Source organism: Lepeophtheirus salmonis, chromosome 1 (genome assembly GCF_016086655.4).
Source record: "Lepeophtheirus salmonis chromosome 1, UVic_Lsal_1.4, whole genome shotgun sequence".
In the NCBI taxonomy this organism is placed as follows: Eukaryota; Metazoa; Arthropoda; class Copepoda; order Siphonostomatoida; family Caligidae; genus Lepeophtheirus; species Lepeophtheirus salmonis.
This window is the reverse complement of record NC_052131.2, coordinates 25,270,366-25,296,313: the sequence shown is the minus strand read 5'-3', so window position 1 is coordinate 25,296,313 and position 25,948 is coordinate 25,270,366. Positions and strand designations below refer to the sequence as shown.

At 33.7% G+C, this 25,948-nt stretch overlaps 2 protein-coding genes across 2 annotated transcripts; one reads left to right on the top strand and one right to left on the bottom strand.

Annotated features, from left to right (window-relative positions):
- The first annotated feature begins 9,824 nt into the window (after nt 1–9,824).
- On the top strand, nt 9,825–17,422 carry LOC121122585 (uncharacterized). The gene is made up of 4 exons (XM_040717621.2): nt 9,825–10,594; nt 13,922–14,020; nt 14,086–16,120; nt 16,786–17,422. Exons 1-4 carry the CDS (start codon nt 10,016–10,018, stop codon nt 17,244–17,246), a joined length of 3,174 nt encoding a protein of 1,057 aa, XP_040573555.1. The 5' UTR covers nt 9,825–10,015; the 3' UTR covers nt 17,247–17,422.
- A 3,159-nt stretch (nt 17,423–20,581) lies between these two features.
- Nucleotides 20,582–22,533, bottom strand: LOC121126223 (zinc metalloproteinase/disintegrin). Its single transcript, XM_040721574.2, has 3 exons — nt 21,170–22,533; nt 20,945–21,102; nt 20,582–20,844 (listed from the first exon to the last, which is right to left on the bottom strand). Exons 1-3 carry the CDS (start codon nt 22,329–22,331, stop codon nt 20,653–20,655), a joined length of 1,512 nt encoding a protein of 503 aa, XP_040577508.2. The 5' UTR covers nt 22,332–22,533; the 3' UTR covers nt 20,582–20,652.
- Nucleotides 22,534–25,948: the final 3,415 nt, after the last annotated feature.

The following is a 25,948-nucleotide window of genomic DNA, read 5'->3' as shown; positions in this document are numbered from 1 at the left end:
GCGTCTCTTATATGTATACAGTATGGATTTTAGAACTTATCGTGTACTTTTGATATTTTCTTGAAAAAAATGAATGGCAGTTGATCTAGAAAAAAAAATTGTCTCTCATAATATATGAGACCGAAAAAAATCGGTTCATAAATTGAGACAGGGGAAAAAATCGTCAATGAAGTGAGACCGAATCAAAATCGGTCCATTAATTGATACCGAAAAAAATCAGTCCACGGTCTGAGACCGCGGGGTTGACCAAAAAATTGGTATAAATCTTTCTAGAAAAAATAATTTAAGACCAAACCAAAAATAAATTTCGGTGCTGAACCGAGTCTCAACACTAGTTTGTGTTCCTCTTGACAGACAATTCCAATAAATGCTGTTTTTTTGGGTTTTTTTTGAAATTTTCTTCGCCAATTTCGATTTGGCAATTTTTTGACAAAAATAAAAGAAGGACTTCTCATCTGGACAATCTTTTTCATTCATATTTGTTGGTATGTTATTTTAAGCTCACAACACAATTTTTTTTAAAATTCATCTAAATATTAAGAAGAAATAATATTGACCATTATTAATGTGATTTCCCATTCCTTCCTTGGCGAGAGAACGCTGGGCAACCCTTTGCTATTTTAGTATAAAATGAAGCTGTATATTACTGACTTAGGGGTGCTGTGATTATTCTTCTCAGCAATGCCTTTTTTCTAAATAACTAATTTGAACAACAAGCTACATACTGTAACAACATCCCGTGGATAATATATATATTTTTTGGTTTACTCATTGCCAAAAATCGCTCACATCTCAGGGACGTGCACAAGGGATGGGCTGGAAGGGCTGCAGTTCCCCAAATTAAGGATTTTTTCCCTTTTATTAGGAATGTTCTTTTCATTCGGGTAAATTGTGCAACAGATCTAAGAATTTAATGTTTGAACTTTTTTCCAAAAAATTTAATTTTTGAAATGTTTTGTCAATAACTAAGGATTTTTGAAATTTTTAATTCACAAAAATATTTTTTTGTGAGTACCAATGAGTTTTTGAAATTGTGTCCCAAAAATATAATTATTGAATTTTTTCCCCAAAAAATTAGATATTTGAAATTATTTTTTTAAATTTTTTCTAAAAAAACTAATTTTTTTTCAATAACTATAGATTTTTGAAATTGTGTTCGAAAAAATTTAATATTTGAATTCTTTATTTGTGACTTTTTGGAATTTTGTTCGAAAAAGTTTAATATTTGCAATTTAATTTTTCAAATTATTAGTAAATAACTCAGGATTTTTTAAATTTTTTTCCAATGAAATTTAATTTTTGTAGATATCTTTGAGTTTTGAATTTTTTCTAAAAAATTTAATATTTGACTTTTCATTTTTTAAATTTTTTCCAAAAAAAAATAATTTTTTTTGAATAACTATGAATTAAAAAAAAATAATTAAAAAACAGAGCACTATATATATATATTTATGTATAATCCTGTGGATGTCCCTGCATCTTAATCCGATCTTATTCAAATTGAACCAATCAATATTCCGAACACTCATAAAGGTTAAAGAACCAAAAACATCGACAGCTCACAACGAAGTACATTGTATATTTTGTTTAAGCGATGTAATACCGTGTTGGATCAAATATGTTGAAGTTCCTATGTAACTATCAAATTATATTTAGTTATGATTCGAGTCAAGTCCAGAATTAATTAGTTAATTAACTTTTTGTTTTTGTTACGTAAAGTCGTAACAAATTTTCTGTTCATCGAACATATATCTCACTGTTCATATTATTATAAATCATTCCTGAATATGTACTAAAAATATGTTATTACATCACTAGACATTATTTTTCCCTTCGTGTAGCCAATAAATTAAATATTACATTTGCAAAGATTAAATATTTTTACTCCTGTGCATCCTAGTTTTTTCCTCTCTAATCGATGCAAAACAAAATTAATTAAATAAATCCAGTCATTACAAGCATATTTTAGTGAATCCATTATTAGATCTGGGTGCAAATATCAATGTTGTTCTTTGATTATAAGTTATTTTTATTTGTATAGTCTTTTTTTTCCTACTTAAAGTTTTTAATAAAAGTTTCTTTAATATTCTTTTTGTCCATTTAAGTTAATATACAGGGTAGGGTAGCAAAACGTAGACTGTTAATTAATGTTTATTTTCTCATTACTACTATGAAAAGGTTTAGTGATTATTTTTTGATATTTTGTTTCCACCGCCTTTTTCACATAAACAAACTATACTAAACATTTAGTAATTTCATCATCACGAGCGAGTAAGAAGGAAGCGCATCTCAGATCTCCTAGATGCTGGAGTTGATGTGATGAAGATTACAGACATTGTTATGTGTTCTAGGAGCTTGGTTTTTAAGTAGGCCAAGATGAAAAAAATAGAGAAGACCACTCCAGGATCTCAGGAAGTGGAGAGCATAATTTAAAGAGGGATAAGAAGTTCTTGTTAAGTTTGGAGAAGAATGTAAAGAAAGCTCCCACTAAGTCGATGAATCACCTCGTTAATGACTCATTATGGCTATTAGGACCATCAGGAGGGCTATAATACACAACTTGGTATAGGTTTCTTTTACAAGGATCCCACACCACCTTTTGAGCAAGGGAATGGAAGCCAAGAGGTGCCAGAAAATTATCTCACGGATCAAGGCAAATTGGTAATTTGTTAAAAAAAATCGGACAAGAAGATTTTCACTGTTGATCAATTCCACAACCGCCAGAACAACTGCTGGCTTGCGAAAACAAAAGAAGAGGTCCAAGGGTTTCCCTGCACCAAATATCCTACCCAAATATTTATCCTTGGCGTCCTCTCTCACGTCCACCAAGTGCCAAATGTTCTTCGTAGATAACATGGCTCTATTCTGGTACAAAAAAAAATATGGCCCTTCATCACTAGATTTGAACCCACTTGACTTTTCATTTGGGAGGGAGAAACCAACAGGACCTCACACCCAAATGTGAACTCACTGAAGTCCTCCATAGTGGTTGCATGTGACAACTTGTAGGAGGAGTTTGTTTTCAACTCCTGGATAGCCTTCCGGCGACGTGTAAAGACTGCGATTGATAATAAAGATGACCATATTGAGTGAAAAAAGTTGTGAAAAATCCTTATCTACATATTTTTTCTACATTATATTTTGCCTATAGTTGAAAATATGAAATTATTGAAGTACTTATAAATCATTCCCTCGAGTCCACTTTTTGCTGCCTTACCCTGTATTTATTAATTATGTACCCTCAAGATGGCGTCGCTTTCGGTTTATAATTGTTGTTGTATAAATAAGTCAATTTTCTTTACTCTAATTTTTTTTCTCTCATTATTTGTTTATCTGCTGTGTTATCGAAACAGTGTTTACATGTCGGTGGTACTCGATGATTTTCATAATTGTATCTACATTTTTGACAATTAATCTTCTACAGCGTTGTGCATCTTTGGATTCAAAATTAATTGAATAATTAAAGGGCAAATATTACGTTGAAGGGCCAGATAAAAAAATATCGTTGGCCGGACGTTTGTGTCTGCTAGAGTTGCATAAAATATGACATCAACGTTTTGTTTATTCACCACTACAGAGATTAAATGTGACAAATTTGGAAGGGTTATGCCCAGAATTTGTAAAACTCAGTATGTGGCTGATCTTCAAGTTAAATTAAGTTATTTATATTAACAGCTGTCGATATATTTTGTGGTGAGACAACATCTAATCTTAAGTAGAGACCCATAGAAAGTATTTTTCATATTATTCATCGAATAACACATAGTACCGGATGGTCCATTGAAATCTGAACACTAACTAATTCAATAATTAATTAGGGTTGAGTGATTGAAACTCATTCATATTTCGATGTATTAAAGTATAAACAATGAGTTTCAAATTAAAACAAATCTGATCTCTCAATTGGAGAATATGGCACTATATGAAACGATGGATGGTCATTTACTCTTAAAAGATGTTTTTTTATTAATTGAAGAAAGGAAATACGATAAAGGTACAATGAAAAGCTGGATAGGATGAATAAATTCCTAACTTTGTTTTATTTGCCAATGTGGATGACTTCATCATTTGCAGCGAATGCTCCTGTAAATAACTTGAAATTTTCCCAAACATGTTATTGTTCAGAAGAATTGACAATGATTTAGAAGAGATCGTCATGAAGAAGCTTCTTAATCACATGTTTATTTGACACAGGAGTTGGTTCTGTTCGCTATATTCAGCTATGTTTTAGATATAGCCCTGAAATTATATTCGACTAAAAAACCTGACCGCTTTAGAACAGGTAAACCTATATTTTGGATTATAACTGAAAAAAATAAATTAGGTAATTTTTTTGGGCCAGAATTGCATGTTTTTTTAGTCATACTGAATATATGATGCAATAGGCTTCAAGAGCCAGTTGCATTATGGTCAGGAAATGAAGACTCGATGGAAGCAAAAAAAACATATACAAACATAATATTCGGTTAATGTAGAGAGAGGATTTAAAATGATGACTGGCTATGGCAACATAACTAAGGATCCCAAACAGAGAGAGTATCTCCTTCAAGTCGTAGAATATAATAGGCAATGATTTGATTGTTTGAAAAATAATGTCTTCGATAAATAAATGGATAATAAAAAAAATCACTTTTTTGTGATTTTTACGTTTTTATTTATAGAAGTCTAAGAAAATACATAAAATGTATATACGTTCTGATTTTTAAATTGGTATTAGAAAAGATTTTAAAGATAAGAATTTGAGATGAGTGTATGATCATTCGAAAATATTAGTCTCTTTTCCGCAAAAAATGGGTACATATAAGAGAAAATAAAATTGATAGATGGGAGTATGCAATTTCAGTACTGCAGTCCGCGCGCACCTAGATGTTTCTATTTAACTTTATTTCACTAGATAATCTTGATACTTAGATAATAAAATATATAAAAACTAATACAAAAATTTATATTTTTTAGTTTAATGTCTTTTTTTGGCATTCAATGGTGTGTTAGATATATATGTAGTTTTTGTACAAAAACTACGCAAAATCATCAAAAAAAGGCATTTTGGAAAAAACTTTAAGACCAAAGAGGACATATCTTAAAGAATGGGGAAAAATGCAGAAACATATCCATATTCAAAAAAGTATATTTTTGAATAGATCTACTGACACTACAACATGATCGACGAATTTCCATTCGTACATTTCAAGCAGTTGGGAGTCTCCAGGACCAATGTCTACTCCTTCAGGAAGTCTAAAACGTTTGAAAGAAAGAAGTGCTCTGTCAAAAAGACCAAAATGAACCCGGAGGAGTTAAAGAAAACACCTCAGGCTAGTCCTCTCAAGTCCATGAGGGTCTATGCAAGAGATCTTGGGGTTTCAAACTAGACTGTTCAGAGAGCTATACAAAAAGTGCGTAGAAAGAACCTTGTGAGGGTGAAAACCCCACTTTTGACACCAGCAATGAATTAAATTTTCCTCCTCACTTGCAAGACTCTTTTGAATGACCATCTTGAGTTATTTTGAACATTTTTTTTTAATACTTTTGGCCCCTCTAAAGCCCAGATACCAACCATCTTGACTACACCTTTTTGGGTGCATGTCGAGGGGAAGGCCTGTTGTTTCTGTCGACCAAACAAGAAAGCCCTCAAAGCCACTTTTAAAGTCCAAAACGTTGGAGAGGAGGAACAAGGGCTCTTTCGAAAATGCCAAATTAGACCCAAAGGAGTTAAAGAAAAAAATCCAGGCCGATCTCCTCAAGTCCTTAAGGGCCCTTGCAAGAGATCTTGGGTGTTCACACCAGACTGAAATGAAAATTAAATAAAATTTTAATTTAAAAAAGTAAATTTTTGGAAAAATAGAAAATTAAATAAAATTTCAAATATTACATTTTCTAGTAAAAAGGGAAACTTTTTTTTTTTTTTTTTTTGGGGAGGGGGGGGGTTCATAACTTAGATAGAAAAGTAATAAATAAGAATTGCAAATTAAAAATTATTTTCCCAATGCTGATTCCAGAAAAAAACCCGATTCCGATTAATTGTCCAATCACTACTCAATAAAATGGGTGTTCAAAAAAAGTAAAGACTTTTTTATGAGTACATGAAACAGATTTATTCAATGAGAATAAAACTACTTTACTCCTTGACATTTCATCTCTTTATAGAGAGTTTTTACATGACGTCAGCATTTTTGATGTTGCCGTCATTTTCTGGGCCAACAATAATTAATTTTTACAACAATGAAAACCCTTTTTTTCATTAATATTTAGTAAAATAGTAAACTATTTGATGTCAAAATATGGGCAACAAATAGGACTTTTAAAGCTTATTGCCCAGTTTTCTTGTTTTATTAAATATATGACCCTAAAATGTATTAAAAATATACTTTTTCATCGTTATAGAATCTTATTTCTTTATTAGGGACAAAAAATAAATATAGTAATGGAAAGAAATAAGATAACTTTTCTCGTCCCTAATCGATCCAATAAAAACAAAAAAAATGTACAAATCTAACTATTTTTAGTAAATATAACTTTGACTTAATTCAAATATAATTGCTTATAATTGTCATTAAGTAGTATTTAAAACAGTTGCTAAGATTTTGAAATAAAGCCATTTGGTAGAGTTTTATCAAGGTTTATTAGAAATTTGTCGTTTTTATGATGTAAAAATATCAACTTTGAGCCCCCAAAATCCGTCTTCCTCAATTGTGATCGATGTTTACTTATAGTTATATTAGTTTGTAAATAAGGCGATTGAGAGTGGTGCTGAATTGTGACAAAATACAGGGGAGTCCACTGTATTATATATATATATTTTTTTTTATGGGGGAAATTATACAACAGAACAATACCTCACTATTCAAAATGTCAAACTCATGACATATTAATATTTGAAACATTATTTTATTTTCTTCATCTTTCCATCATTATTTATTGTCTTTTTTTTTAAACTTGACTTAATAGTTATAAGCAAAACAATAAAATAAAATGCGGGAGAAGGAATGAGTGACTCATTTTTGCAATACTGTGCAAAATCCTTTTATAATTTTACATCCTTTGTCTAAAAATACTAATATACTGTTCTAATGATATACAAACAGCCATTACTTCAAAGTATGTCAGAGTCTTTGTGACAAATGTTTTAAATATATATATTTTTCAATTATTAGCTTTCCAAAACAGTGCACAGAGGGCGCCTTTTTGTAACATAATACAATGTCCTGCATGGATGACGATCGTTTCTAATGTTAGACTATGAAAATTCAATTTCATAGTTTGTGTAAAGTTATGTTTAAAGTTAATAATGGTTTAATTATATGATTAATTGTTTCGTTAACAAAAGGACAAATTGGACTTGAGACTTGATACGATATGGGACCCTATTTTGTAACTTGTACTCGCGACCAATACACAACAAATTTCCACATAATAATTTTAATTTTTTCTCCTGAATAGAAAAGAAATAAAAATGTATCATCGATATAAAAAAAAAATATGAGCTGGTCGTTCAATCAAAGTTCAAATGCCTAGTATTGCATTACTCCTAAAGGGATGTAACTATGCATCAGTATTGGTATCAGACTCGGCCTTTTTTGAAGTATTGGAATCGGTTATTGAAATAGGTTCAATACTGTTGATTCAACAAATACATATCCATAATTATTTATATGGATAATATGACTTATTTGTGCTCATTTTTGTAGACAAAATTACGGTTACTAATCAATAAAACAGCTAGACTAAACAATGTCACTTCAAGAAATTCAAAAAAAGAAAAGAAGGGGGAAGAGTACATAGAGATTTTATACAAATTTGCAGGTTTGCTCAGGAAATTTACTGAAAAGTTACCATTTATAAAAACCACATTTTTAGTACCCCATACATTTGAAATTTTGTCATGAGTCATTCTAAAAGTCTGTAACGGTAGAAGTTGGATTGAGCAGTTTACTCTGAAACCATTAAGTAACTTTTTAACTAAATATTTATTTTTTGTATGTTTGTTGAATAAAATTGTTTATAACAGAATTGAAGTGGAGTCCATATTTTCTAAGTCAAGTTCAATTCATCAGTATTTGTCCCGAGTACATTAAAAAGACACGAGTCGTGACTCATGTTTATACATATTTCAATTCAATGGCAATCAAATAAAACTCAGTTAGGAACTGGAGACAGTTTCAGGTCATTTGATCTCATTTGAAATCACCATCAGAGATATCTACACTCTACTGTGTACCGTGTGATAACAAGAGGTACAATAAAAGCTTCCGCAAGGTTCAGATCAAGGCCAAAGAGCCCAAAAGAATTGGTTGAGGTAATTAAAGACACAGTGGAAGGCAGAAGAGTAAAAGTGACCGTCAATGACCTTGCTTGTGAATTTGAAAGCAGTCAGACAACCATGGTGAAGCTAGACTTAACCCTTAATGCCTACAAGAGAGCTCCTCTTCAGAGTTTGTAGCTTTTGGCTCTAGTAAAGCGCATGACCCGGTCCAAAACCCTTCTCAACAAGCTTGAAAATCTATACTCTTGGCCTCCCCACTATATCCCTGTGGACTTTGGTATTATTGGGCACCTCAAGGGTAAGCATTCAATACACAATAAAGGACAGACTGAAGATCACCATCATCCCTGCTTTAGCCAACCTAGAGTTGAGTTTTGTAAATAACTGCTGTCCAATTGCTGGAATTGGTCATTAAAGCAAGAGGTGGATATATTAGTTTACAATGTACGTTGATTGTATTTACGAACTATTTTTCCAAATTTGATTATATTTTTATATTTTTCAAAAAGTGATGCATTTTAGAAGGAGGAGCCTTTATGTATATAAAGTTCAAATGCTTATTTCACTGAAGGAGTTGAGTGGCTGATACTAAGTGATGAAAATCACACGTATTATGGGTATGCTTAAAAAAAAAGAAAATGAAAATGGTAAATCTGACAATTTGGACAATATTTAGGAGAAGAGCAGCTTAGATGTCGATCCTCAATTATACTCTGAGTCCAACAAGAACTTACAATTATAGCTCTCTCTGTAACTCCGCAACAAATCCTCAAGGTTACTCTCCGTCTTTTATGAGCACCCACGAATGTTCAATCAGGTTTTGAATGTAATTTAATGTAGTAGAAGAGGAAGTTCACTACTCAGAAGTTAAATAACAATGACAAAAGCAAAAGAGAAGACAATTCATTCTTCAGATTACGAATTCCAAAAAAACGGGCCAGCTAAAAAATACATACGATTTACATCACTACCAATGTAGATATTAAGTATATCTTCGATAATTGTTGATGTATTTTATTTCAATTAAGAGTATGAATCATACGTCTACTCTTTACCCAATGCATCCTTATGAATTGCAAAAAAAAAGTGCATCCCTGTTCCATGTAAAGTGTATCAATTCCAAGGTTGCTAAATTAGAAACCCATATATGTATGCATGATGTAATGTGTATTAGTCATATCTAATTATTATAAATATTTGATTGATGTAATCATTCATTTTCACGCCTTGCTTCACAAGAAAATGGGGGGTTCGAGTCCTTTGGTGCATTCCTTATATATATTATATTCAAATCTTTCATATGGGAAAGATTTTAGAAAAGCGTCAGTAAGTATATTAATACATACATAGGGTCGTGCCACAGTGCTCAAAAATATATGTGTTGCAACTAAATTTACACACATGTCCTCATTTGTAATAGTGAAATGGCGACACTCTACATAGGTGACACACAAGCAGACTGTGGAAAGAAAAGAAAGTGGGTTGGAGTGTGCTCCTAGTTACTTACTTAATTTGACATTGCTTTCGAAACTAAGGAAGACAGGAGCAAAAAAATTTATCAAATACACTCAAAGGCATCATCACATAAAATAAAATTGAGCGGAAAATCAGGAAAGAAATAAAGAAAGCAGGCAGATATTTAAATATCTACAATCATTATCAACAGTCGAGTTTCAAGTGACGGAGGTTCATTTTTTTCATTCTTACGAGTGGCATTATTCCTTACACTAGGCACATTGATAGAACGCCTCCACCATGAAAGAATCAGAGAGATCATCATCTCGACGACTCGTCTCGAGCCGCACAGCTAGTTTTGAGAGTCTAACTGATGAAGGAGTATTTGAGGAAGGCTTAGCCGGAGCTCCAAAGAAAAGAGACTCTTCATGGGACTCAAAGTGGAAGAGTCAGCTAGCATCTAACGGAACACCTCCTTTCATACGAAGGATCGGTGGTTCTCCAGGACGACTGGATAATAGGAAATGGGAAGAAAAGGGAGCGTGTGGAAGTACGAGTGCAAGTGCAAATGCCTCACCTCATTTGGGACGAAGACGTATTTTCAAATCCCCATCTGTAGAAAGAAAGTTCCTTCGGACCCCTCCTCCTTTACCTCCAGGTCCTCCCATTCCAGAGGCTCTTCGTGAGGCTTCATCATCTTCGTCTTCATCCTCGGAGGCAACTCCACCTCTACCTCCTTATAGTTCTTCATCTACTAGATCAGAGTCTATTCCACAGTCGCCAAGGACTGTGAGGCGGAAATTAGTTATTCGCGCAGCCAAGACACCGAGTCCTTTACCGAAGGAATGGGGCTCAGCATTATCTTCGAATGACTCAAGGGTAATCGTTTTTATCTATCTTGATTTCCTGTTAAATGACCCAAACATATGTAACAATATGGAAAGAGGGAAATATCATTTGGCCGCAGGATGTCATGTGTCTTTGTTTTAAAATTAATTGCCTTTAAAAAAAATGTTAGTCTCTTACATGCAAGAAAAAGAACTTTCAAATCTTTAAGATTTCAACCTTGTTACAACAAGTGTTCACTGTCAGATTGACACAGCAGATGTCAATCTGACTGTATCTATAAATGAGGGATAATATTCCTGGAAAGAAATGAAAAACTCATCTATCCCTTGGGAGAATATCCTTAAACTATTGACTACCCCATTTCTCCTCCCCCCCTGGCATTCCTAACATTATTGAGGTCAAGTGATTAGTAGTTACTTACCGTGAAGCTGATAAAATACAGTCAAACCTGGTCTAACGGCCACCTGCTTTAAGTGTGTCACGGCACTAAGTGGATACATCCAATATTCAAATTTGTTACAAGATAACAAATTTGTTTTAAAAGGTCACCTCTAGTAAGTGGTCGCTTTTTCAACTTATCTTGTCTTACGGCTTGATACAAGTATGACTGTAGCACCTATTTTCGAAGCTTGCACCTTAGGAAGAAGGGGAAAGAAGTACATAAATCCTTGTTTGATCTTTATTTTGCATGTTTAAATATTTAAATTTTGATTTGTTTATGCAAAAGTTAGTGGAAGGGTATTAATTCATCAACAGCTGTGCAAAATTGGACTGACTCATTCCTTTCTTTAGAAAAAAAATAACCTAGTGTCATTAATCGTTGAGAGCTTCACCGACAAAAAGAACACAAGAACTATTAAAAGATTTGTATGACGTCATCGTTCCTGTTTTTTTGTTTCTTTTTAAGTTTATACCAATGACTATAATTATGTAGGGATGAGGGTTTGTTATTTCCCGGGAAATGTCCTTGAGCTGGGGTTAATGGGGGCTAAAAGTCAATTCAGTATGCAGTTATAATTATACTAATTAATTTAAGCTTATATTATGAGATAGCTAAGTCCGGAAATTTTCCGGGTGTAAAACTTTGAAAAATCCCGGGAAATGGAAATTTGATATTTATAAGAGTCACTATTAATATATCCCAATTTGTAGGGGATAATATGATATCAGCTGTTGTTGTTTTTTCCTTTTAAGAAATTATATATTTTTATTTTACGGTGACTGATTTAGTTTGTTTTTTTCCTTTTGTATCTATTTCTTTACATTTCCCCCGTCTTTCTTTATATTTTTTCCTTCCTTCTTCTTCTCTCTACATAGTTGAAGTGTCTAAATTTATCAAACTTAGGATTACTTAATTTTCCTTGGATTTATTCCAGAAATATAATTATATTTATTTTATTCCTTAAAAAATAAAAAGTAAATGTTTTTCAGTCCTGTTCTGTTCATAATATATAAAGTGAAGCATGATTCAGGCAATATAATTAAGGTATTTTTCGGCTATTTTAAGACATGATCCTTTTTACAGGGTGACTTCTTTCAAGTGAGACAGTTAGAAACTCTCTTTATGCATTAATCATAAGTATTATTGCAGAACTCGTTTTACAAAAATAAATAAAATAACCGTATACCTAATGGTAGTGATGCATTCGTCCTTAAGTAAGGCTGAAGACTTCAGTCCGGCTCAGTCTCGATCTATCCAGTTCAAGCCTGTTTATCAGTAATAAAACAGATAAAGTTCGATCCTTGATGACGGCGATCAACTTTATTATTTTTCTAGTTCTAGGTCTGACAGTCCGAAGGACCGATAGTCTTAAGGACTGATAGGACCGGTTCTAAGACAGGTTTGGATTGGAGTGAATAAATGAGGACTGACATAATATTAAATGTGTTAGAAATGATAAAAATGGATAATTCCACGTAGCCGCCCATGTTGGGCACCATAGCCTTGATCCTATGGTTTGCAGCTTTGGAAATAGTACAGATATCTTTTTTCGGTGATTTCCTCCCATGCTGTGATCAATGCTTTGATTAGGGCCTACACATTGGTGTAATTTTTGTGGTACACCCTCCTCTCTATAATATATTCTACACGAATTAGTCCTTGGGGTTCAAGTCTGGGAAGGGAGGGGTCAGATTGTTTCCGTACAAAACTTCGCCAAATTATCTTAGCACCACTTTGTATTGCATTTGAGGTGTGGGAAGTTCAATGCTCCAAATACTCACTTTTCGGTCAGGGTAGGCTTTTAACCTTCGTCATCTCTATGTAACCGCTTGAATTGACTATTACTATGATTGGGATCTCCACAAAACGGGTATTTTTGCCACCATACGATACCCCACCAAATACCATGATTTGGTGAGGGCGCTACCGTTTAAAGGTTGTCCAGAAGGGAATAGGGAAAGCCAACCCTGGTTGTTTTGGGTGTTGTAGACCCTTTCCAATGGGAATTATATGTTGATGAAAACACTTTCGGAAAATTTGGGGGAAAAAGTTATTTTTTTATTTTGAATTTTTGAGAAACTTTTCTTGTAGTTAATGAATTCTAAGAATCAGCATACACAATCATAAATGTATGACATGACCGATTTGAGTTCATGTTGACTTGGACATTCGTTAGCGTGACTGATCGTTCTCATTTTGTTAGACATGGTCTCTTTTTACTTCTTGTTTTTTTTTTCAATTTATAATTCATGAAATGTCTGGTTTTATGAAGGACGAAAGATACATTTTAAAAATTCATTTAAATTAAAGATGTACAAAAATCCAAGCTATATTTTTTTTAAATAACGAAATTATAGATCGAAAATATCTTTACTGAAACAAAAAAAAAAATAATTAATATCTAATTCTAAAATGTATTAATTATAGTGTTGGGGGGGAGGGTTGTACTTTATACAGGTATTGAATAAAGCCAGCCAAATGAAAAAAAAAGGCATTCTATTAACATTAGAAAAAAAAAATTAAAAAAGGCAGTTGTAAAAAAGAAAGGAAACTCTTTTATTTTATAAAAAAGTGGAAATATTAAAAAATATATATATATTTCCTCCCAGCCCTGCTCACACTAAAATCAATCCTGACCTCAGTTATTAATTATATTATCTGTACTCCTAATCAGATTGGGATTTAAGCCTTACACAATCCGTTTCGTATAGAGCCCGTAATGCCGGCTCTATATTTTACAAAAATCGACATACATAAAGACTATTCTGTATGTTGAATTGATAAGTTTTTCAAAAGATATCTTATCTTTGGGCTTTTGATATCTCGGTGAAAAATAATTCATTGTTTTCCAAATTACCTAATGAAATTTGATGATTCATCTACTGATATCTATTTTAATATATATAAATATCTAGATTGAGGAAGGAGAGACTTCAAGAACAATCACTTCAAAGGAAACTAAAAGCAGGACTCAAACAAGACTTTCAGAAGAGACTCGACTTCAAAATGAGTCGGTAATGAGTTATTTTTGTTACAGAATCAGTTTATCAAATTAAATATATATTTCTTTTCTTTCCAGAGAGAATTTGAAGGAAGACAAAAAATAGTAAGAGAGTCCCCACCCCATTCTCCTAGACACACTGGAACATACACGGCAATGCCTGCCATGGCCGTCTCTGATGAAGAGTCCTCCTCCTTGAGTAGAACTCCATCCATGAATCGATATTCTCCTGAGAAGAAAAAGTTTCTAGATAGTATGTTGAATAACACTTCAGAAAAGATGGAGAATGATTCCACAACCAAATACAAGAGCCTTGGAGAAATGAGGAATGATCAAGGGTGTGAAAGCAGACACAAATCCTCCAATTCAGGCTCATGGTCCCAAAAAACCGAATCCAAAACTTTTTCATCGACAAAATCCTATGAGGAACAATCCCACTCCTCCAAAATCACCCTACAAGAGCAGTCAGCATCCTCTTCTCAAATGAGCTCGCAGTTTATCAAGAGTGAAAATACTACTCAATCTAATAAAAATATATCCCAAATGGAAACCACAAACCAGGAGCGAATCCAGCAACAAACAAAACCAAGGGTTCCAATGTCCCACTCTATGAATGAACAACGATCCTTTGAAGAGAGGTTAAGAGAAAATTTGAGACAAATGTCTTCTTCCAAGGATCAGAATAATAACGACATCCCAGACACTATTGTGCATCCTAAAAATAGACAAAGCTCCCCCAAAGAGTCTCCATCACCATCAGAGAACGTACTCACATCTCTAGAGAAACTGGTTAAGGAAACAGAGAGTATGATTAATAAACATTTGGATACGGAAGAAGATAAGATAGTGAGACCTAGTGAAGTTCTTCCACCTCCTTTACCACCTCCTAGATCCGCCTCCATTAACAAAGTACCTCTCCCTGTTAAAACGGATGCTGCGCACCATTTTGTTCCACCCCCACCTCCCCCTCCTCCGCCAGTAAAGTTCAATAAAATCAAACCCCCTTCGGCTACTCCTTCAAGACTGGTCAGAGAAGCTTCACCAAGTTCTACAATTAGTGAAGAAATCCTCAATACTGCAAAAGAGCTTCAGCAACAACGCTTTGACATTAATACAGATGAACTAGATAAAGCAGAGAAAATCCTGGATAAAAAAAAGCAGGCACAAGAAGAGCGTACACTTAAAAAAAGATTGGTTGAGCAAAAGATCAAGAAGGAGGAAATGTTTCGTCTCAAAAAGGAGAAAGAACAAAATTGTCCTCCTCCTGAAGAAGATCCTGATCCCTTGGATTCTATTATTTTCCAAGGTATCCCACCACGACCTGTTCGTCATACTCCAACTCCACAACTTTATAATGATCCTTATGGATCTACAAGAGATTATGGAAGGCCTACTATGGTTAGGACTCCCGTTCCCTCTAATTTACAACATAATAGATCTCCAACTAAGGAACTTTGCAGAGAGAGCAAGACGGATGGAACCTCCCTTCGGGATGAAATACAAAAGCAGCGTTCAAACAGCTCACAACGAATGAGGGCCCTGAAGGATGTAGAGAAACGGGACAAAGAGAGAATTATGGAATTGAGAAGAAGTATGATTGAGGATGAGAGCGACTCTGTGACCCATGAAGAAAGCTTCCCTCCACCACCAAATTTTCTAGAAGAGAAAAAACACTCAGCAGATCCCCGACGATTTGTAGTTCTTCGAGATCCCTCAATGACAGCTGTCGATGATGCAGTAGTTGATAACAAAATTACAACCCATGACGAAGAAGAATATTTAGATGCAGAGGAGCGGGAACTGGAGGCTCTTCGCTCTGCAGGTCAAAAAGAGCGAGAGCTTTTAGAAGAGATGGAGCGGCGCAAAAGAGAGATTGAAGAAGAAATAGCAAGGGAGCGCAAGAGAATTGAGGAACTTCACAAAATCGAAAATGAAAGACGCATCAAATTTCATAACATGAAAAAGACTCAAAGAAGCTACCAACCTCCTCCAAAAGCAGTACAACAGTATGAGGAAATGGTGGCGAGGAAAATGAATGTGGATCGAAGATCTTCTACTCCTACTCCCCCACCTCCTCCCCTACCATCTCACGTCGACGAACCTAGGCATACAGGCATGGATTATTAACAATTGAAAAGAGACTCGATTTTTTTATATAAGATAAACAAACCAAAAGTTAACCATTAATACCAGAGAAGTTTGTAGTATACATATAATTGTTCATTTCAAGGATAGATTTTACGTTAAATCACACATTTACAAATCCCTATTTATTTATATATATATATACTTCTTTTTTTTTTTGTGAAAGGATCAATGATAATAACTTATAAAAAAACATAGAGACTATGAGAATATTTGACTCACTCAATAACCAAACGGATTCATAATACATTCACTATAATTTTGACTCCTACAAAAAGTAAACTAACCCATCCTTGTGTTATGCAACCTTAAACTCAGTGATATAGGATTTAAATATATACATATATTGTGTAATCAATGCCCAGTCTGTCAGTTCCATTATAGCTTTTGATGTACTTTTACAACTTTTGAAATATATATTCTAAAGCGGAATGCAAATGACAGTTTCTTTCAAAAATGAAGAATTTTTTTAAATCTATATATTTAAGTGAGTCATTGTCGGAATGGAGAAAGTGTATCTATCTATCTCTGGTATAATGGTTTAAAACACGTCATCGAATCCTTCTCGATTGTTAATCCTATTCTCTCTTTCCTAAATAACTCCCCCCCATTTCTCCCACTCCAACAACATAGGTGCCTATGAATCCTCCGAATTTGACGAAGAAACAGATACTGAGGGATATGGAGACGAGGAGTTTTCACTGGGCATCGATATCCCCTACGCGGATTTTAGTTCAAATAATGTAACACCTACTCCCACATCTGGAGAGTTGGAGGATCTTGAGCAAGAGAGTGTTCCGCCTCCACGTCCAATTCCACCGTCTCCAGTCAACCTTCGATCTCTTCTTCGCAGTCGTAGCTCACTCCCTTATTGCTCTCATGATGAGGATGGATCTCGTAAAGTGCATTTCTCTGAAATTGATCAAGTCAAAGTCCTTTCCATGGAATCTCTCCTTTCGACCATTAACTCAGAGACCTCTGAGCCCATTTACTCCAATCTTCCTTCTCCTCCCTCCTCACAAATTGAAACAGCTTTTCATCAAAGTAGGAATTATTATCAAGTTCGTCCTCCGTATCGAAATCAAACTGTGTAGTTGCATTAATTGTTGGGTCCTACATATGTATATAAGTATGTATGTCAGGCTCTTCTCCTTAGCATTTTTATGTCTCGTTTTGCGCATTTGATTATTCTTATATATAATTATTATTTAATTGTTATAATATCTATGTTTGTTGTTTTTAATACAAAAATATATAGATAAATGATTAATTAATCAATTAAAAAGCAAGCTTGGATATGGAACAGAAAATGAGGGCCTTTTATACTTTCCCTCTTTTTTATATTGTTCTCCAAAGAAATATTTTACTCGAGAACTAAAGCTAAAACCAAGCACAACATCTATTTTTCCTAAAATTAATATTCTACAAGAATAATTTCTTGTCCGCTAGGAGAGAGGAGGTCCATACGGTGGCATCCTTTTCCTTTCTGGTGCCACGATTCCCAGCATAACCGCAGACGCTGGGAACTTAGTCTGCTTGACAGGTAGTACTTCATCGACCCCATAGGCGAGGTAGCGGTCGTTCCTGGATTTTCTCGACTAGCCCACAGTCCAGTTTTTCTTGTAGCATTGATATGCTGGATATGGAGGAATACATTACTTTCATTTTTTTACTATATCCTTCAAGAGGGGAAAGAAGAAGAAGCTAAGCTACTTACATGCTTATTCCATCTGTAAAGAAAAAACTAAATATAGCGAATAGAAAAGGAAGAACGATTAACTAATATAAATTAAGATGTAAAGAAGAAAAAGAAAAGAAAAAAAGGTTGATACGTGTGCTCTTTCTTCTCTTTTGTACAATATTTAATAAGTATGTAGTGGGAGTGTTAACATCTCCCTCCAAAAGAAGAATTATCGCCTATCTTTGGTCTAAATGGACTTGAATATGCACAATAAAATAGACATGTATTAATTTAAATATAATTATAATCGTTTTTCTGAACCACAGAGTCGTTCAAGTAAATCTGGACTATTTTTAACTGCATCTTGATCAATAAGAAAACCAAGTAGAGGTTTAAAATTTTATTAACAAGTTCTAACAATACAAAAGAAAAATCAAGACGTTTTATACTCTCATCTATGTCAGTTTGGAGATGTCCGTCTATTGTATGATCCAAAGTAATTGGACTACCCATTTTTTTTCTTTCTTTAAGTTATTCGAGGTCTTTATTTTTCCTACTCGCCACTGTAACATTGATCTATCATTCATTGTCTTTTAAATTCGTTTTGTTCCATATCACATACTAGAATAATTTTGGGTATTATTCCCCCTTTCTTTGTCATCCTTTCATAGTTTCTAAAAGACCCTGGCTCTCTTTTATCAATTAAATATGCAGATCTGGCTTGTGATAATGATACACACCTCAGCTCCTTAGCTTCTCGTCTGGAAAGTTCATATACAACCTAAACTGCATTCTGAGCTCAAATTGTGTATGGGTGTTTTTCTCAATCTTGTGGGTACATATGAATGACAGAGCACTGAGCAGACTCTTCATATTCACCAAAGCCAAAAAATGAACTTTTTTCTTTTGAAATCCTTTGGCCGATTAAGGAAATATCCTCTGGAGTAGTTTAATAAGCTCAGGTTTAAATATACTTGCTATATTAGGTACATGGTTGATCTTATCTAGTTGTCCATATTTTATTTATTTACAATCCGGAATGTGCAAAATCAGGGAGGAGTATAGCAAGACATCTTATCTCTGAATAGAGCAAGATGAGACGGTTGGAAAGAGCAAAGAAGATTCTAAATGTTTTCTCAAGCCCAACAAAATCCAGTGGCCAGCATAGGCGAATTCTGCCCTCCCATTTTTGTGAAAAAGAAGGAGCGGCTCAATGCAGATACTTCTCAGTAAGAAAGTGCTACCTTAGGCCTGAAAAAGCTTGGATAAAACTTTATTTTTTTAATCAAGACGAACCTCCGTATCATAGCAAGACCCAGGCTTCATGTGAGACAACTTTGTGGACTTTTAAGACCTCAACATTTGGCTGTTTTACTCTCCAGAAGCGAACCCCTTAGACTGCTCTATCTAGGCGTATCTGGATGAGAGGGTTGTGCTACTCCTCACAGAAGTGTTCAGTCTGCAAGGGATTTAGGCCTGATATTTAGGCAATTATTAGACCTGAGGGTTCATACGTTCTATAAAGTTTCCCGAGGACTATTTTTAGATGGTTTGATAAAGATATGTCCTTACAAAAACTTTTGTTTAAATTTTAATCTTGAAAAATTGAAAATAATAAAGTGTGTACCAGTAGGTAAGATCAACCTTGCATAGTATTATAGACTTCCACTTTATACTTTGAGTTATGGAACCTCTCCTTGGAAATAAGTCTGTATTGGTCTATATCTAACAATTATTTGTGTAAGTTTGGAACGCTGCAACAATTTTGATCTAACTTGTTTCAGCCGATGTTGTCAAAGAAAGGAAAGGCTCAACCAGATGTAGTCCAATGAGGGAACCTCCATAAAGTATAACTTTCAGAAAGTCAAAGTTGAGAAATCATTTTACTATACTAGCTACCTGATTAGTTACATCTTCCTACTTATGAAGAAAAGATACAACATCTTCTATGTGGCACAAAGCCAAAGCTCATGTCATTGTCAAACGATTGAATTGTTCATCCTTGAGACAAACTGACTGATGTATTTAATCTAAGTGAAAATATTTGAACTATATGAAATTTAATTTTGGAAATTTTTTGAAACTGCTGTAAATTTTTGAACTTTTTTTTATATAGCTATGGAATTTTTTTTTAAATCTAAAAATTTTTATTTTTCCCCCCTCCCCTCAAAATATAATCCTGCAGACGCCCCTGCACTAGTTTGGGGTAAATTAATTTTACTACAAGTTCTTTTTTGGGCTAAACTATACTGCCCGACCTCTGATAAAGATTAATATTAACATCTAAATCCTAAATAACTCCTATTTTTGAGGTCATAATACGTAGAGTCAGCTGTTCTAAATCATACAAAAGTCGACTTATGAAAAGTAATAAAAACAGTTGAAAGGAAAATACACTGCATCTACGAAAGTGTTTATTTCAAAAGCCGGGTGGTTTATTGAAAGGGCATGAGCGTTCTTTACTTATATTGGTTTGTTTACAAACAGATCGAGAATCTTGCAGCAAAATATTACAAGTCCCTTTTTTGAGCGTTTAAAAAAATAGCGTTCCCACCATTGAACGTGTGTTCTGCAGAACACTAGTAAATTTAGCGTTTCGTTCACAAGCCTAAAAAAGTGATTGTGATGATTCGTGGTACCTCAAATATAAATGTATATATAAAGGATTTAAAATATGTATTTTTCAAAAAGTTGATTATGCAAAAATAACGTGATAAGCAAAAGTTATATATGATAAACGATTGGGTCTAATAATTTAAAATTTATATTTACATGTAGTAGTTTTAAAAATATTAAGTATGTTGTACAAAAATTCCATCTTAATTTACAGCCAATTTATAAAGATGGCAAACACATTCTGTACAAAAATGATCCCATTTGAGATTGGATTTGGAACAGCAGTCCCCTCCATCAAATCCACAACCAACATTGTTGTTCCCGTCATCACAGTATCCATCACCAGCAAATTCCGGATGCTCACATCCGCCTTCCGATTCATGGCATTTGCATGTCTAAACATGAAAACATCATTAGAAATATAAGTATAGGTATGCATAATAAATACATAGAAACTTGAAAGTTTTAAATCGGATAAATAAAAGGTAGACATACATGACAAAACGTATCCCAATCCCCACGATCATTGTTACAACAATCCCCTCCATCAAAACCACAGGCCTCATTATTGTTCTCATCGTCACAGTATCCATCCCCGTTAAATGATGGTATATCACAATGAGAAGACACCGAACCAGAATCGTTGGAAAGAACTGTAAGCATTATTCGAGGATTATTAATTTGTTATCACTTAATATTTGTAAACATTAGTAAAGTTACCCTCCAAGCAATGTTCCTTCCCAGATTTGGTAATGCTAAAGTAATGGTTCTTGAAATCATCCTGACTGCAGGAGGACCAAGTATCTGGAGTTTTGCCATAGTCCATGATCCCAGTACATTTATTTCCAGAATGAACTTTATCAAAGTCATGACTCATACCCATATTATGCCCCATTTCGTGGGCTACCACCTTTGCTGTCTCAGCCTCAGTTGTTCTCCACTCATTAATTGAAACTTGATATCCATTTGTATCACAGAGACCACCAACGTAGGCAATTCCAACTGTTCCGTACAAGTTGGAATCGGCACATAGGAACACATACAAATCCGTCTCAGTATCTCCTTGAGCATATTTTTCAACTGTGGTTATGGAATCTTCTGCTGTCCACTCATTGTCGTGATATTTCTTGGGGAATCCAATGACATCTATCTCAATCTTTGTGGGAAGTGTGGGATCATATAAAAATGTTTGGGTGTGAGTCATGACTCCAGAAATCCATTCAAGTGTTTCTGGCTCTTTTGCTTCCAGGCTCTCGTCATATCCAATCTTAACCGTCATTTTATGAAGAGATGGGATTACACAATCATTCATACCGGAACATTGATATGAAGCCATGAGAGCACTCTTTTCAATTGTTTGAACAATTATCTCTTTACAAGTAATTTGGGTTTCATTTAGAACATATTCACGATTAGCATTTGCCTTCCATGGGGAAGGGATGACCTGATATATTTCAGAGGAAGAACCATTGAGCAAGTACTGAGCCGTCAATCGTCTTGATACGAGTGTGATTTGAACTTTAGACTCTCCTGGACATCCAGTCACTCCAATGGCAACACTGGATTCTGACTCAACACTTCCAAGATAATGACAGAGCATCTTATTTGAATAATTACCGTTTCGTGATTGAATCATTCTTAGATGTAAGGGATCAAAGTGTTTCAAGGAAACTTCTTTGAAATCCCCATTTCCTAAATGGAAGGATAATTGGGGAGAAATGGGAGTGCCGGAATAGAGGAACCGAGATTGGATTGGAAGAGGAAATCTAGGTAGTCGAGGCATTTTTGGTCTTCGAAACACTTGTGTTTTTCGAGGGAGCCCAGTGGTGCCAATCCAAAAGAGGCAGAGGACTAATAAAATAATTTCTTTCAAAGAACTCATGATTGCTCCAAGTGAAAGAATGGATTCATTGGATTTGAGTTAGCTGTCAAGGATATTTATAGTATCAGTATGAAGTTGATTAAACATGATACAAGTGTCTAATGAGTCCATCATACAAAGTGATTGTCAATATTTTTTTTTGTTTGATGTTGTTTTTCTGCATTAGAAGAATGTTTGAGGAAGATTCGATCAGATAAGAGTGCATCAACTGTAAATATGTTCCATAATTCCATTACAAGAATATTATAATTTACTAATATTTTCATATTAATAAGTATTTTTAATTATAATACTAAGTATTCTATGTTATCAATTATTTAAAAGTAATGAGATTTTAGTTAAAAATAATGTGGAACTAACAGCATTTAAAAATAATTGTTATAACCTTTAAAAACTTCAGTACTCTGATTACAATGACATATTCGACAAAATATTTTGTTGTCATGCGGTATGTAGCTCTAAACTTTATGACCTCCATTTATTTCAACTCAGACGTAGGGAGAGCTGATAAAGATATATGATTAACCCATAGGGACACTTTGGCGATGAGCGATTCTTAATCTTAACCCAAAATTTGTTGTTTCTGAAGTAAAAGTGACAAGGGTGATCCTAAAACTTCAGTATGTTGGTCAAAATGAAATATAATTAAATAGATATATTATATTTCATTTTTAATATATGTATTATTTCAACATTGAAAATCAAACAGAATTATCCCAAATTTTTTGAGCCTCTAAATTTCCAAAGTATTGATTGACCAATGATTAATTATAAAATCCTTAAATGCAGTGAAATAGAGGCATATATATGGAAATGAAATAGTCTGTTATGTACATGCAATAATAGTCAGAGGATGGGAAAATGACATTTTACTTTAACTTTGCACACAAGTCCAAGTCGTTGAATCTTTTTATCGAGTCCTCAGATTTATATCTATCTAATTTCAGACATTTCAAGTCCATAACTATAATATAAGGTCTATAGAGTTAATGTTTTTCATGAGACAAGTTTAAATTAGCTTTATAGTCAAAGTCAAGTCCCGAGTCTTTGATTGTGAGATCAAGTCGAGTCGCAAAGTCTTCAAAATATGTACTCAAGTCCAAGTTGAGTACCAAGTCTCGAATCCTATCCATCACTTCTAGTGATAATACTCTAGTGATTAATACTTTGAACCTTTAAAGGTTTTAATGAGTGATTTATCACGAGCAAAACTCGTAAATTTGTACTCAGAGGCCCTTAAAAATGATCTGTTTTCATTTATTTTCAAATAAAAAGAGTTTAAATTCACTAAAAAACTATTTGTCTTTCAAACGTCTTAATTACTTTAAATACCAATTATTTTTGTATACCTTTAAATGAACTATTTTTGAGCAGTTCTCTAAAAAATATATATATGAGTCAATGATGATTTTACTCATTTCCTTAAATAAAAAAAAGTTAATTAGCTAATTAATTTCTGAACTTCACTCAAATTAACACAAGGGTTGACGGTAAGATTTTTTTTGGGTGGGTTTTTAATATTTTTTTTTAAATTCTCCCACTAACATCTCATTTTTTCCTACTCTTATACTCTTTGGAGTGTTACCCCCTTCCCCAACCCAACGGCGGCCCTCCTTATCACTTAAAAGAATTTCACAGTTACATAAACGCTTCAACAAATTCGCTCCAACACGGAATTACCTCGGTTACACAAAAAAATATAATTTGTATTTTGTTTTCAGCTGTTGGCAGCCTGCTTATTCTAGAAGAATATTATTATGAGGGATTTGATAATTGTATAAACATTCGTGAGTTTAAATCAAACAGAAAAATAAATTTTGCTTCTGGTTTTAGGTCTCCTACCCCCTGTCATTTCACCCCCGACCCATCTAACCCCAAAGCATTTTATCTTCCCCCACTTAAAATAAATAGCAACCATACAACCAAACATTTAATTGTTTAACAACCATACAAACGTAAATACTTTGATTCCCAAGAATTTTGAGAAACTTCTTTTATCAATTCCCAGTAATTTTTTGCCAATTCCCGGGAAATTTATGGACTTTAGTTTATATCTTTATTAATTTAGTTATTCTGAATCTGTAATAACTAGTGTTGGATCATTCCTAGGACTGATGGCCTTATCAGTCTTTTTCCACCGCTCTTTCAGTTTATTTTTAAAAAGTACAATTTTTTTTACTATTCAATGGTCCTAAGGAATTATACATTGGTCTTTCAATCCAAATTTCAACACAAATTGTAGTAGGACCGGATTGATAGGACTCCAGTCTTTTTAGTTTTTTAGACCAATCCAACTCTATTAATAAGTTTTTACAAGTTGATTATAATCTAATTCACATACCGGTAAGACGCCAGTTTAATCTTGCTTTTATTATTTTTCATCTTATTGGCGCTCAGTTCTTAACTAAGTGTTGGGCTATGGGGATGTGCAAAGTTTGTGACCATTTTACCCAAAATAGAAAAACACAGCTGGGCGAATGCAATTATTGTGACTAAATTTTAATTATTGAAGGCTCAAATACAATTGGACTTTGTGTTTGTGAAGAGAAAACATGAAATCAGCAAAGATGAAGACGAAACATATGTTGATATCAAGTCATTCAATTGTATTAATTCTAGTGAAACATTGCAATTGGTGTTCAAGAAAGCTGGTTATATTCGACCCATGTGTCATTCTGAAATTAGGAAAATTATTATGAGCCGGCAATTAGTGTAAAATCTATTAATCAGGGAACTCATTTGGCTGTTATCAGGGTCCTTTTCGAAAAAAAAAAGAAGAAGCAAACCCTATCAAAGTTATTTTAACAAAGATAATTATTTCTCTGAGGAGAATCAAAATAAAACTGAAGATAATTTAGACAAAGAGGATGGAGAAGAAGAGAAAGGCAATTAAAAGCAAGGAGTTGAATATTAAGACAGAAAATTGCATTTAAAACAATGAGATTTCTGAATTTCATACGGATATTTGCAAAGTTTTCCGCAAGATCCCTTTACAAAATTACAAAAGCAAATAGTTTTGAGTAATGGAAAGGAGCTCCACTTTCTTTCTACCAAAATACTCGTTGGAATTCATCTATGGTAATTATAAGGGTCTTCCTGGGGGTATGAATTATTATTTTTTTTCAATATTTTTTTTCTTCCTTATATAACTCAATGAAACGTTTTTTTATTTGATTGAAACAAATTATTTTCAAGCCAAAACAAAAAAAATACTAAAGTACAAGCAGCTGTAACGAGGGAAGAGAAGGAGAAGGAACTAAACTAGGACATTGGTAAAAATACTCCAATGTTGATCCTCATCTCTACTCTGAGTCCAACAAGGACATATGATAATAACTCCGCAACAAATCCTCAAGGCTATTCTCCGTATTTTATAAGCACACACGAATGTTCAATAAGGTTTTGAATGTATTAGAAGAGAAAGTTGACTACTCAGGTGTTAAATAATATTGGAAACGGCTATGGAAAAGAAAATTCGTTCTTCAGATTAACAATTAAAAAAAAAAAAAAAACAGGCTAGCTAAAAAATAAACACGATTTACATCACAAGATCGTGTTGTGAAATTTCATTTAACTGTGACTTCAGAGTCGACTCGTAATCAAACTTAAAGGATTCA

Coding starts and splice junctions, on each gene's coding strand:
- LOC121122585 (XM_040717621.2), top strand. CDS start 10,016: ATGAAAGAATCAGAGAGATCATCATCTCGACGACTCGTCTCGAGCCGC. Junction 10,595..13,921: donor TATCTTCGAATGACTCAAGG/GTAATCGTTTTT, acceptor ATAAATATCTAG/ATTGAGGAAGGAGAGACTTC. Junction 16,121..16,785: donor CGACGAACCTAGGCATACAG/GCATGGATTATT, acceptor CCAACAACATAG/GTGCCTATGAATCCTCCGAA.
- LOC121126223 (XM_040721574.2), bottom strand. CDS start 22,331: ATGAGTTCTTTGAAAGAAATTATTTTATTAGTCCTCTGCCTCTTTTGG. Junction 21,103..21,169: donor GAAGGAACATTGCTTGGAGG/GTAACTTTACTA, acceptor TAATGCTTACAG/TTCTTTCCAACGATTCTGGT. Junction 20,845..20,944: donor ATTGGGATACGTTTTGTCAT/GTATGTCTACCT, acceptor TTTCATGTTTAG/ACATGCAAATGCCATGAATC.